Source organism: Mesocricetus auratus, unplaced genomic scaffold, assembly GCF_017639785.1.
Source record: "Mesocricetus auratus isolate SY011 unplaced genomic scaffold, BCM_Maur_2.0 Super-Scaffold_100027, whole genome shotgun sequence".
Classification (NCBI taxonomy): domain Eukaryota; kingdom Metazoa; phylum Chordata; class Mammalia; order Rodentia; family Cricetidae; genus Mesocricetus; species Mesocricetus auratus.
The window spans coordinates 21536806-21550998 of NW_024429208.1; the positions used below are offsets into that span (position 1 = coordinate 21536806).

Sequence of the window (14193 nt, forward strand, 5' to 3'; positions counted from 1 at the left end):
CTCCAAAACGAAAAGTTTTGAAAAATATACATGGTGTGGGGGTGGGGGGGCTGGAAAGATGGCTCAGCAGTCAAGAGGAGCCAAGTTTAATTCCTAGCATCCACATTGGGTGACTCACAGCTTCCTGTAACTCTAGTTCCAAGGGACTCCACACCCACTCAAGGCCTCCACAAGCCCCTTCATATACATGGAGAACTTTAGCCTACAGAGACACAAACACACCTCCATATAAATAAAAATAATAAATCCTTAAAATTATACAAGGATCATTTAAATCTGGCACACTTCTGTCATATTCTCAATCATATTAGGGCCTGGAAAAGTGTTTTTTATTTTTATTTTTTACAAGCAAAAATTGTGTTAGGGGCTAGGTATGATGGAGGTAGAGGCAGGAGGATCAGGGGTTCAAGTTCCCAGATACCTGGTGAGCTCAAGGTCACTCTGGGCTACATGAGACCATCTTAAAAGGGAGTGGTGATGGAGAGATGGCTCACCATGTAAGAGCACTGGCTGCTCTTTCAGAGGACCCAGGTTCGATTCCCAGCACCCACATGCTGGCTCACAACTGTCTGCAACAGTTCCAGAGAATCTGATGCCTCTTCTGACTATCAGTATATATGTGGTATGCATGCATGCATACATACATACATACATACCCAAATAAATGAATCTTTAGGGCAGGGGGAGGAGTAGCAGGCTGGAGTGGAGGGAGGGAGGGAGGGAGGGACGGAGGGAGGGAGGCAGGGAGAAGAAGTGAGGGAGAGGACAAGATGAAGGCTTTTCTTGGCTTTGGTTAAAAAGATAAATGTCCCCTGTCCCTCCCCTGAGAGTTTCTCCAAGCCTAAGACTGACCAAGATGCTTCTGCTCCCAAGTTAAAGGTGAATGCCTTCTTTCTCTTCCCCAGCATGCACCAGGACACAACGGGATATGTCTGCCTCCTCATCCAGCCAGCCAAGAAATCTGACGCCGGCTGGTATACCCTGTCAGCCAAGAATGAAGCTGGCATTGTGTCCTGCACAGCTAGGTTGGATATATATGGTAAGGATGATGTCATTCAAGGAATATCCGTGCGTGAACAACAGTTTTAAAATCATTTTTAAAGATCATTGTACAGTGTTCCATGAATAAATTAGATATATTTCATTATCTGTCACGCTTGGAAGATGGGTTCTCCCTGCCATTTGTTTACTGTGCTTTTGAGAATCAAGTGGCCAGACTTGGCATCAAATGCCTTTACCAACTCAACCTTCTTGTTGCCCCTTCTTTTTTTAGGAATTTCAGCAGAAACTCCATTTACAAGAAAGGGACATATAACTGGGTGGTGGTGGTGGTGTGGTGGTGGTGCACGCCTTTAATCCCAGTGTTCAGGAAGCAGAGGCAGGCGAATCTCTGAGGTCAGCCTGGACTACGCAGAGAAATCCTGTCTTGAAAAGCAAAGCAAAACAAAACAAAATTAAAAGAAACAAAGGACATGTATTAAATTCTGTTCAACCTCAGCAGCTCACAAATTTACCTTATCAGATTATAAATCTGAAGTCATCTTCAGAGCCATTCTATGACTAGGGGCTGGAGAGATGGCTCAGTGATTAAGAGCACTGGCTGCTCTTCCAGAGGTCCTGAGTTCAATTCCCAGCACCCACATGGCAGCTCACAACTGTCTGTAACTCCAGTTTCAAGCAATCTGATACCTTCACACTTACAAACATGCAGGCAGAACATAAAAGTACATGAAATAAAAATGAAGTATTTTTAAAAAGGGAGAATGTAGGGCTAGAGGTCTGTCCTTTTTATTTATTTTTTTTTATTTTTTTTATCTTTGGTTTTACGAGACAGGGTTTCTCTGTATTGTTTTAGAGGCTGTCAGTCCAGCCTGGCCTCGAACTCACAGAGATCCGCCTGCCTCTGCCTCCCGAGTGCTGGGATTAAAGGCGTGCGCCACCAACGCCCGGCTTCAATAAGTAGTTATTAATTGACCTGGATTTTTGTTGTTGTTGTTTGTTTGTTTGTTTGTTCTGAGACAAGGTCTCACTATACAACTTTAGCTGGCCTGCAATTCTATGTAAACCAGGCTGTCCTTGAACTCACAGAGATCCACCTGCCTCTGCCTTCAGAGTGCTAGAATTAAAGGCATGCTCCATCATGCCTGGCCTTTTACTGGAATTTTTGCTACCCAGCTGGTGAGAGGTTTCGGTATTGGATGAGGGGCTCCTTTCTCTCCTAATGTCTCTGTAATTCTCCCTGTCTCTCTGTATGGCCTCCATTTTAGACAGGGTCTCACAAAGCCCAGACTGACCTCAAACTTGCTATGCAGCCAAGACTGGATTTGAATTCCTGGTCCTCCTGTATCCGCCACCCCAGTGCTGGGATTGTAGGAGTGGACCTCGACGCAGGAAGGTTTTAATGTTCCTTTAGGAATGGGGTATCCATGTTCCTCCCATTGACTTCTTTGATCATAACATTTTACCTGGTTCATTCTCCAGCTCAGTGGCACCATCAGATCCCACCCCCCATGTCTATCCGGCCCAGTGGTAGCCGCTATGGATCCCTCACCAGCAAAGGACTCGACATCTTTTCTGCCTTCTCTTCCATGGAAAGCACGATGGTGTATTCCTGCACTTCTCGGAGTGTAGTGGAGAGCGACGAACTTTAAGGGTATCTCGGTGCCTGCTGTGTGAGAGGGTAGACTATGGAGGGGAAGGAAGACTGGTCACATGCAGTGGTTTCCAAACAACTGGATTTGAGTGAGTTCCCATCCTGCTGGACCCATGGCGAGATGCGTTTTAAGTCAGTTGGCTGGGGCTTTTTAAAAGGGCCTCTGCTGAGGAAGAGTTATAGGGCTGTGCGTCTTAAAGATGCAAGTAGATAACACACACAAACTGAAGATACCAGGCCACTGCCACCACGGCTTGAGGTGGGGGGCTAGCATGCTCTCCCACCCCACGTGTTTGGGTCGCTAGGCCCAACTAGTAGCAATTAGGAGCCATAGCCAGGGCTGAGAGAAGTTAGAAATTTAGAATAGATACAAAGGTGAAAGATGGGGAGCCCATCATCACCTTTCATGGGTTACATCCATAGCAGTCATCTTGGTGAATTCATTAGATGGGCTCCCATTAGAGGATCTTGCCATACACCCCTCCACCGAGGTGGTGAAGCAATTTGCATATGCTGCCTGTAGAATCACATAAGAAGCCAAAATGTGCCTGAGATTTAAAAGCAAAACAAACGAACAAACAAAACCAACCAGGACACTCAAGATTTCACAGTGCACTTGTTATGTGGTCACAACAAGGCTCCCACCAGCCTATCATCACCATATTAGGCAGAGAATGACACCCGCATCCAAGCCTAGCACCTAGATGGGTACCGAGCACCATGGAGATCTTCAACGACCATCTGCTGGGGAATGACACTTACTCAGCTTTCTGCCATTCTTACGCCAGTTTGCTTCAGGCAAGCCAGGGGTATGAACTGGAGGTGGCTGCTATCGGCTCCCTTTGCTCAAATCTCTGGAGTTCCCTGTGCCAGGTCCCCCTCAGCTGATAATTTTTAGCTGGAGATAGTAATGACTTGGAAAGGCTTGAAACTGTCTTTGCTTCAAGGCAAGGATTTCCAGTATAAAAATAAATCCATTTACTCAACAAATCAGTTGCGTGTCTACTCTGTGTAAGAGGCTGGGTTAGGTACCATGGGAGACAGAAAAATATGAATAAGGGGGCCGGAGAGTTGCTTCAGCAAATAAAGGTGCTTGCTGCCAAGCCTGAGAGCCTGAGTTGGATTCCTGGAACTCACATGGTGAAAGGCTAGGACTCACTCCTAAAAGTGTACACACACACACACACACACACACACACACACATACACTATGGCACCCACATGCCCCACACACTCTAAATAAGTAAATGTAAAACAAAACAAAACAAAAAGCCAACTGAATAAGACACAGTCCTTGCCCTCCAGAGCTCACAATGTGATTATCAGGGAGATGATATTTGAGGCATCTGTGATATTGCTTCTTGAGTCAAAGATCTGGTCTTGGGCAAATGGAAGATCCCAGTGTTCTTCATCCTGGTTTTCATAACTAACAAAATCTTTTCAAGCCTAACTTGTGTTACATGCCCATGATTCTAGCACTTGAGAAGCTGAGGCAGTAGGATCAAGAGTGAAAAGTTGGCTGGGCAGTAGTGGTACACATCTTTAACCCCAGCACTGGAGGCAGAGGCAGGAGCAGTTCTGTGAGTTCAAAGCCAGCCTGATCTACAGAATGAATTCCAGGACAGTCAGAACTGCTACACAGACAACTCACAAAAAAAAAAAAAAGAAAGAAAGAAAAGAAACAAAAATAAAATACAGATTGGAGAGATGGCTTGCCGTGTATACATGAGGATTTGAATTCCATCCTCCAGAACCCATGAACAAAACAGATGAGGCAGCATGGACCTACAATCCCAGCTGGGGTTGGGGTGGGCACAGACAGACAGGAGAGGCCCTGTAGCCAGTCTGGCCCAGTTATCAAAACTCCGGGTTCAGTGGGAGACCCTGTCTCAAAAAGAAAATAAGGAGCCAGGTGGTGGTGGCACACATGTTTAACCCCAGCACTCCGGAGGCAAAGGCAGGCAGATCTCTGAGCTCGAGGCTAGCCTGGTCTACAGAGCGAGTTCCAGGACAGCCAGGGCTGTTACACAGAGAAAATCTGTTTCCAAAAACAAAAAAGAAAGGAAAAAAATTATGTGGAGAGTGGCTGAAGATATCATCAGTGTTGACCTCTGGCCTCCCCACACAGATGCACATGTATGAATGCTCACACAGTCCCCACACAGATGTTCACATGTGAATGCTCACATAATCCCCACACAGATGCACACATGTGAATGCACACACAGTCCCCACACAGATGCACACATGTGAATGCTCACACAGTCCCACACAGATGTTCACATGTGAATGCTCACACAGTCCCCACACAGATGTTCACATGTGAATGCTCACACAGTCCCCACACAGATGCACACATGTGAATGCTCACACAGTCCCACACAGATGTTCACATGTGAATGCTCACACAGTCCCCACACAGATGTTCACATGTGAATGCTCACATAATCCCCACACAGATGTTCACATGTGAATGCTCACATAATCCCCACACAGATGCACATGTGTGAATGCTCACACAATCCCCACACAGATGTTCACATGTGAATGCTCACACAGTCCCCACACAGATGTTCACATGTGAATGCTCACACAATCCCCACACAGATGCACATGTGTGAATGCTCACACAATCCCCACACAGATGTTCACATGTGAATGCTCACACAGTCCCCACACAGATGTTCACATGTGAATGCTCACACAGTCCCCATACAGATGTTCACATGTGAATGCTCACACAATCCCCACACAGATGCACACATGTGAATGCTCACACAGTCCCCACACAGATGCACACATGTGAATGCTCACACAATCCCCACACAGATACACACATGTGAATGCTCACACAGTCCCCACACAGATGTTCACATGTGAATGCTCATACAATCCCCACACAGATGCACACATGTGAATGCTCATACAACCCCCACACAGATGCACACACGTGAATGCTCACACAGTCCCCACACAGATGTTCACATGTGAATGCTCACATAATCCCCACACAGATGCACATGTGTGAATGCTCACATAATCCCCACACAGATGTTCACATGTGAATGCTCACACAATCCCCACACAGATGCACACATGTGAATGCTCACACAGTCCCCACACAGATGTTCACATGTGAATGCTCACACAATCCCCACACAGATGTTCACATGTGAATGCTCACACAATCCCCACACAGATGCACACATGTGAATGCTCACACAATCCTCACACAGATGTTCACACACACACACTAATAGGAAACACATTCAAGTACACTCAAAGAAAAATCTTCTCACTCTATTTTCAGTTTTGAATTGTCCAGTTCTATGAAAGGTGACATCCACTGGGCAGGAGCGGCACATGCCTTTAACCCCAGCACTCAGTTTGAGACCAGCCTGGCCTGGGGCTAAAGATTTCGTTTGATGACTCGGCTGAGTGCTTAGGTCTTCTTTCCTTTTTCATGTAGGCAGTGACAGGAAATCTCATTTTTGTATGGGGCGAGACATGCCGAAGCATGTTTGTAGACGTCAGATAGCAACCACTCCTTCCACCACACAGATCCCAGGGATCGAACCTGGGTTGTCAGGCTTGGTAGCAAGTGCCCTCACCAGCTGGGCCGTCTTGGCAGCCTCAGGACAACATTCACACAGACTGTAGTAAAATGTTTCCACAGTGGCATTTTTCACAAAACCTCTTATAGCCAAGAAAGACTTTCTAACTCCTGAGACTGCCTCTGGGATACTGTGTATATAATATCACCATCACCATCATCATGCCTGCTTATTCTAACTCTATATTCAAGCTCGGAATATGTAACCAAGTGTTTAATATGTGTAATACCACCATTCTGTCTGCTTCTGTAAAGTGTGGCCAGTTGTCTCACGGATAACCTTTAATCTGGTCCTTTGTGTAAGAACTAAGATAAATATTATGTTTTGGCACTAGGTGGTGCTGTCTCACTCAAAATAGGACAGTCTCACTCAAAATAGGACAAACCTCAAGTCTCCTGTTTGTGCTACTGGGTTATGTTTTAAATCAGGGTTTTTGCCTCTCAGCATTGCTGACATAGGGGCTGGGTAATCATTCATTGCAGGGCACCGTCCTGTGTGCTGTGTGATATTTGGTAACAACCCTGGCCTGTTTCCCTGTCCCAGGCTCCAGTGACCCCCAATTTCCAGACATAACTGGCTGTTCCCTGAGAGGCAGATTTCTGTTGAGAACTTCTGTGCAAAAAAACAAAACAACAACAAGACAGTGTGTTAGAATTCTATTGTAATGGAGGATGTCTGAGTAAAAGATCTCAGTTCCTGTGGATGTATTTGTTTTATCACTCTCACAATCAAATTCATACTCTGTTTTGTAAGCTGTTGCTCAACCTGGTTTAAGGATGTGTAGTCCTCATCACTTGGTAAGAAACGGCCAAGTCATTTCTTCCTCTTCTAACCAGCTCTTAAGTCCTTTTTTTTTTTTTTGTCGTTTTTAAAAGACTTATTATGTGTATCTGTGGGTATGAGCATGCGCATTTGTGTGGGAGTACCCGGGGAGGTCAGGAGACAACGATCGCCCGCAGCCGGAACTATGGGCCATTGCAAGCGGCCTGATGGGGGCGCTGGAAAGCAAACTCAGGTCTCTGAAAGAACAGCGAGGACTCTTAGCTCTTGAGTCATCTCTCCAGACCCTTATTTTGTTTTTGTTTGTTTGTGTTTGGTTTTTTTTTTCAAGACAGGGTCTCACTATGTAGCTCTGGTTGTTCTGGAACTCACACCACCCTGGCCTTCAACTCAAAGATCCATCTGCCTCAGCCTCCTGAGTGCCAGGATTAAAGGCATGCGCCACTGGGCCCAGGTTTTTTTTTTTTTTTTTTTTTTTTTTTTTGGTTTGCTTGTTTTTCGAGTCAGGGTTTCTCTATGTAATAGTCCTGACTGTCCTGGAACTCTGTAGGCCTGTCTCTGCCTCCCAAGGACTGGGGTCAAAGGCATGAGCCACCACCGCCCAGTCTCATACACAGATATAGATGGCACAGACTCAGTGCCCTGGCCTGTCCACCCTCGGTCAGCCCACTCTTGGCCTTGGTTACCCACTATGTGATATGGACTATGTTAGGCGTTTTCTTTTGTGCCTTATACAGAGTAGGCATCAACAGATATTTACTGATTTAAGATTGATTTAAAGTTCAATGTAAGTGTGTTTCTATGGGAAGCAAACTGAATCTTACCAGACTTACTCTTGGATGCACATTGGAACCTCCTAGAAAGCTCTTTTAAAATTCTAGCACCCACCCAGGCAGTGGCAGCACACACCTTTAATCCCAGCACTCGGGAGGCAGAGACAGGCATATCTATGTAAATTCGAGGCCAGCCTGGTCTACAGAGCAAGTATCCAGGACAGCCTCCAAAGCTACAGAGAAACCCTGTCCCCAAAAAAAAAATCTTTCCAGCACCCATCTAGTCTTTAATCCCAGCATCCAGGAGCAGAGGCAGGGGGATCTTTTGTCAATTTGAGGCCATCTGGTCTACATATTGAGCTCCAGATCCACCAGCACTATGCAGTCACACTGCAGATGAATTAAGTAACTAAGTGCCAGGGTTGTGAGACAGGTGTCCACGGTTTATGTTTGGGTTTTAGTTTTCATTTGCTTGTTTAAGACGAATCTTGGGTCACCTGAACACTCTCCGCCTCTCACTCACTCTCCATTTGGCATCCATAGTTTAAAGTTCTCAGGTGATTCCAATGAGCAGCAAAGAATGAGAAAAAAATGTTCTCTTGCGCCGGGCGTTGGTGGCGCACGCCTTTAATCCCAGCACTCGGGAGGCAGAGGCAGGCGGATCTCTGTGAGTTCGAGACCAGCCTGGACTACCAAGCGAGTTCCAGGACAGCCTCCAAAGCCACAGAGAAACCCTGTCTCGAAAAAAAAAATGTTCTCTTGCCATGATTTGATCCCAAGATGTACTGCTAGAAGTCCAGCGGTACAGATCACTCACAAACGAAGGGTTGGCATCCGTGCAGAGTGCACACCCGATCACACACGTGTGATCCCAGGAAAGCAGGGAAAGGCATGCATTCACTTGACTACTGTCTGCTCTGTTCTTCAGACAAGCAGCACTCATGGAGCCCCCAGAGGAAGCTCAGAGCTCTAGGAAACTGAGCAAGAGGAAGTCTCCATGCCAAAATCCACATCTCCCCTCCAACACCCTTCTCTGCGAAAGGTGGAAGGGCTCCCCATAGCCTGGTTAACCCGAGAGGGGCAGCAGAGTTGTGCTAGCTGGTGTTTTGGTCAGCTCTACACAAGCCAGAGTCATCTGAGAAGAGGGAGCCTCAACTGAGAAAATGGCTCCCTCAGCTAGGCCTGGAGGCAGGTCTGGGGGGTATTTTCTTAATGAATATCTGATGTGGGAGGGCTCAGCCCACTGGAAGTGGTGCGGCCCCTAGGCAGGTGGTCCTGGGTGGTCTAAGAAAGCAGGCTGGGCACGCCACACGAGGAAATTAGTAGCCGGCGTTCCCCGTTCCGTGGCTTCTGCTTCCGCTCTTGCCCTTAAGTTCCTGCCCCAACTCAACTTCCCCCTTCACAATGGACTTTCAGCTACCAGAAAATAAACCTTTCCTTCCCGGGTTGCTGTAGGTTGAGGTATTTGTTGCAGCAATAGAAAACCAACTAGAACAAGAGGAAACAGAAACAGTGAGAATTTCTCAATATGAGCTGACTTGAGACACAGCCTCATCGTGTTCACAGGTGTCCAGTGGGAAACAAAGTGGCCCGGAGGCAAGCAGTAGGGAGAGGCAGAGATGTGGGTGACACCATCACAGAATTGTTCCCCTACGGGTAAAGCTGGCTTCTATAGGGACCGGCTCTTTGAAGTCTCCTCAGATGATTCATGCTTGCTTTGCAAATGTTTACGTACAGATCTTGTTTTAACCACAGAAGACATTTAGGGCTACAGCTCAGTGATAGAGCAACCTAAGCTGACAGGATTCATTAGGCCCCTCCTTCCCGAGATTAAACATATAGACAGCCAAGAGTCATTCCCAGGTGACTAGACCAGCTGCCTGGGAGAGGCTTAGACCAACTGAGGCACCTGGAAAGGACACTCCCCAACCTGTTGAGCTGCCTGCAGGCTGCGCAGTGTGCTCCAGGGTCCCAGCTTTTGTGAGCTGGGGTGCACTTTGGTGATGCAACTGTTTGGAGTCATTTCTGCTCCTGTAAGTAACCCCTCAACCTGTGAGTAACTTTGGTCTGTCATGGGCTCCTTATCTGGGGCCAATAGACGGTGAATCTATTCACTCTATCTATCTATCTATCTATCTATCTATCTATCTATCTATCTATCTATGAATAGGGGTGAATTTCACCATCACCAGGAAAAGGCTTGTCACACAATAAACAAGGCTAGAAAGATGGTTCAGTGAGGAAATTGTTGCCAAGACCAAATGACCTGAGTTTGATCCCTGGGGACTCACCGTGAGGGAAAAGAAAGAACCAACTGTAGCAAGTTGTCATGTACACACACACACTCACAAATGTTTACTTGTAGTTTCCAGATAAACCACAGAATATATTGTCTTGTATACTTACCACTTTAGATGAGATTCCCTAAAGGGTCGGGAAGAGCCCATCAAAAAATGTCTTTCTCTCTAGAGCTGTGGTTCTCAACCGTCTAATGCTGCGACCCTTCAGTACACGTCACCATGTTGTAGTGACCCCAGCCACAAAATTATTTCATTGCTACTTCATAACTGTCATTTTTTTGCTACTGTTATGAATTGTAATGTAAATATTTTTGGAGATAGAGGTTTGCCAAAGGGGTCAAGACCTACAAGTCAAGAACTGCTGCTTTAAAATCAAGGACTGTAGCTGGAGAAAGCAGCCAAAAGAGATGAGAAAGTCCATTCCCTCCCTTTCTGTGTCCGTATGTCTGGGGTTGAGTGCCCGGGTCCTTCTGCAGCTACCCAGCACCCTGGGCCCGATGTTCCGTAAATGCTCACTGCTGTCACTAGGCCATTCTGCCCTTTCCCAAAGCCTGTCCCTGTGCGCCGTGCTCCACAATGATCGAAGCCTTCCTAATGAACGCTACAGAACAAATGGTTGGGTCTTTCTGAAAATAATTTTTAAAAACGTATGTATTGGAGAGGGATGCATGTGCCACAGCATGCATGTGGAGGTCAAAGGTCAGAGAACCATTCGCAGGGGTCAGTTCTCTCCTTCCGACACGCACATCCCAGGGATTGGACTCCGGCCATTAGGGTTGACCAAAGCCTTCACCCTTTGAGCCATCTCACCAGTCCCGCCTGAGAGTCCTCTGAGGTCACAGATATGCTTCTTCTTCAAAAGCAATTGCTTTCTGGCGCCATTTGTTTTTAATCAGTAGAATGGCTGTGGAGAATAGCTGGCACCCGTGAGAAGCCGGAGCCCATCATCAGACATTCTCGGTCGCTCTCCACCTTATCGTCTGAGACTGGGTCTTTCACTAAACTGGCAGCGCACTGATTTGGCTAAACTGACTGGCTAGCAAGCCCCAGCGCCCTTCCCCAGTGCTAGGACAGGCCTCTGTAACTAGCATTAAAAAAAATAACTAAAATGCTGAGGAGAGACACAGAAAATTGAGTCCAGCACCCAAACTGCTCTTCCTGATGGTAGCCTTCTCCTACCTTCCCTACCCCCCACGCACGCAGGCGCTCAGTCAATGCTTTCCCAGATAGGGTCTATTTAATGTTAATTACTTGCATCTGCATACCCGCCTGTCTGGATGTGCTTTCCATAAAAGGGCATCAGATCTCCAGGATCTGGAATTACAGATTGATGTAAACTGCCCTATGTGGGTGCTGGGAATCAAGCCTGGGTCTCCTGCAAGAGCAACAAGCACTCCTAACCGGTAAGCAATCTCTCCAGCCCCACAAGATGGAATCTTGAGCCTGTCTGTCCATAGGCTATATATAAACTGGTTATAAACTCAAAGCTGCTAAAACAAACAAACAAAAACAAAACAAAGCATAGGCAAATTGACTCAAGTCATTCCAGAGTCCTTGGGTAACCTGGATGGGAAATACCTCCACTAGTGACTGAGTTGAAAGATTATACCCCTTATCAGTAAGGGGACCAGACATTGGGTTCCACCAGTATTTGTGGAAGCACTTTCCACCAAACGTTGCCTTTTCTTGTTTGAAGTGGATCAATGTTTCAGAGAGTTAATGACCAAAGCACCTTACCAACTTGATGATACAGCGCTCATCAGTATGCTTAAAAAGTTGCTAATATCATGGGGTTTTTTTTATAATAAAAATGTATACTGTGCAAAAAAAATGCATATTCGTTAAAAATATGTTCACCTCTGATTTCTGCCTAATTATATTAGTTAGCATCCTTGACGTTTGCAGAGAACTGCAGACATACAGCCTTTTGTTAATATGGAAGTAATAGCCACTTTAGACTCTCAAGAGCCATAACCTCAAAATTTCAAGAAATAGACAAAAGAGCACACGCTTCAAATCTCTGAGGATTGGGACAGGAAATGCTGAGGCCATGCACAAAGAAATGGCTGTATGCCGTTTAAACAATCAGCTTGCTAAAAGAGTTTAACACGAGTGAAATTAAAATTGCTAAACATCATTTAACGATAAACAATTTAGGGTTGGAATATGTGTACATTTTGTTTTATTTTATTTTTGAGACAATCTTGCTCTGTAGCCCAGGCTGACTCAGTTCTCACTAAGTAGTACAGGCTAGCCTTAAATTCTAAATCTTCATGCCTCAGTCTAGCCTTCTAAATGCTGGGATTACAGGCCCCTATACCTGGCTACATTCTCACAAATTTTCCTTGGGGTGTGTGTGTGTGTGTGTGTGTGTGTGTGTGTGTGTGTTGTTTGTTTTGACTTTGGTTTTGATTTTTAGTTTTTGTTTTTTCAACACAGGGTGTCCTGGAACTCCCTTTGTAGACCAGGCTGGCCTCTAGATCATAGAGATCTGTCTGCCTCTGTCTCCCGAGTGCTGGGCTTGAGGTCTCTTTCTTTAACTGGAGGGGGGGGGTGCTTTAGAGACTCCACCATCACCAGTGTTAGTTTAATTGTCCAGTGCCCCTCAGGAGCTCTCTCACCACACATCACTGGTCCTGCACTGCTGAAGGGGTCAGGGGCCTGCAGCCCAGCTAGGATCAGCACAGGCAAGATCTTTCTGGCTCTGTAGGTTAGGGGAAGGGTACAGCTTCCTAAGCCTGGAAAGAAACAGGTGCTTGACAATAGTGTTGAGGAAAGGCAGCCTGTATGCTGTGTTGCCATACAGGAAGTCAATGGATTAAAAAAAGAAAATTATTTTCAGTTGCGGACAGTAGAAAAACAGTGCTATAGCTGCTCGACAGGTGTTCAGAAACAGTGACATAAGGATAATCCCAGTGACTGATAATATATGAATATTGACTTCACGAAGGGGTGTGTGTGCACGTATGAAGAGGTTAAGCATTTTGCTCTGTACTCTGCAGTGAAGAATCAAAGCCCTGAACTACCATTGATGCCTTATTAACAAGCAGCAGATGAAAGGGAGACCTCTCTACAACAGTCTTCCAATACGGGATCCACAATAACTTTTGATTTTTTTAAGATAGACATGTTCTTTCAATAGAATTTCTTCCTTTCTTTCCTTCCTTCTTTTTTTTTTTTTTTTTTTTTTTTTTTTTTGGTTTTTCGAGACAGGGTTTCTCTGTGGCTTTGGAGGCTGTCCTGGAACTCACTTTGTAGACCAGGCTGGCCTCGAACTCACAGAGATCCGCCTGCCTCTGGCTCCCGAGTGCTGGGATTAAAGGCATGCGCCACCAACGCCCGGCCTTTCTTTCTTTCATTCTTTGCTTTTTCTTTTTTGGTAAAGACAGAGTCTCATGTAGCACAGATTGGTCTCAAACTCACCATGTAGCCAAAGCTAACTGGGAACTCGTGCCCCTCCTGCCCCTACTCCCTGAGTGCTGGCATTGTGGGCACTCCATACGACACTGAGAATAGAATCCAGGGCCAGACTAGGCAGGCTGTCTACAACTGAGCTATATGTCCAGCTCATGCTAAGAAAAACTTTCTGATGGTGATGTCCTATAGATGTATCTAATACACAAGACTTCAGGCTAGTTGCTTTTGTTGGCCTGTGATAAGTTCTGTGTGCATGGATAACTTCAGTGACCTGCTTTTCCTAGCTCTGCACAGGTTATTCCCAAGATTCACCAGTGCTGTTGACCACAGCCACTCTAGGATTGGTTGGTTCATGGCTAATCAAACTTGGGAAAGCAATTCAAATCAATTGCACATTCGTTACTTGCTCTCTTTTGACTAGCTGTCATGGTAATGAAGCCTTTGTTGTTCCAACTGTACCAATGGAAAAAAAAAAAAGAACTTCCATAAGCAACATTAAGTTGTTATAGAAATAGGCATACTCTTCTGTGTAAATGACTCACTGGATGTGCACAGATCATGTGTATGGATGTTCCTGCCCACCTGTTGGAATGTGTGTATCTAGGTACTTGTAAGGAAATTTAGTAACTGGCTTAGTAAGGTAACTAAAATATTGA

The 14193-nt window shown here is 45.8% G+C and overlaps 1 protein-coding gene across 4 annotated transcripts in view; it reads left to right on the plus strand.

Moving 5' to 3' along the window:
* Mypn (myopalladin) overlaps nucleotides 1-3643 on the plus strand; it is an 83831-nt gene extending 80188 nt beyond the window's left edge. For all 4 annotated transcript variants that reach the window (XM_021227604.2, XM_005070812.4, XM_040732378.1 and 1 more), the window contains 2 exons: nucleotides 906-1039; nucleotides 2482-3643. In XM_021227604.2, coding sequence (XP_021083263.1) covers nucleotides 906-1039; nucleotides 2482-2651 — 304 coding nt within the window. In that variant the 3' untranslated portion in view covers nucleotides 2652-3643. The remainder of the gene's footprint in view (nucleotides 1-905; nucleotides 1040-2481) is intronic.
* Nucleotides 3644-14193: the final 10550 nt, after the last annotated feature.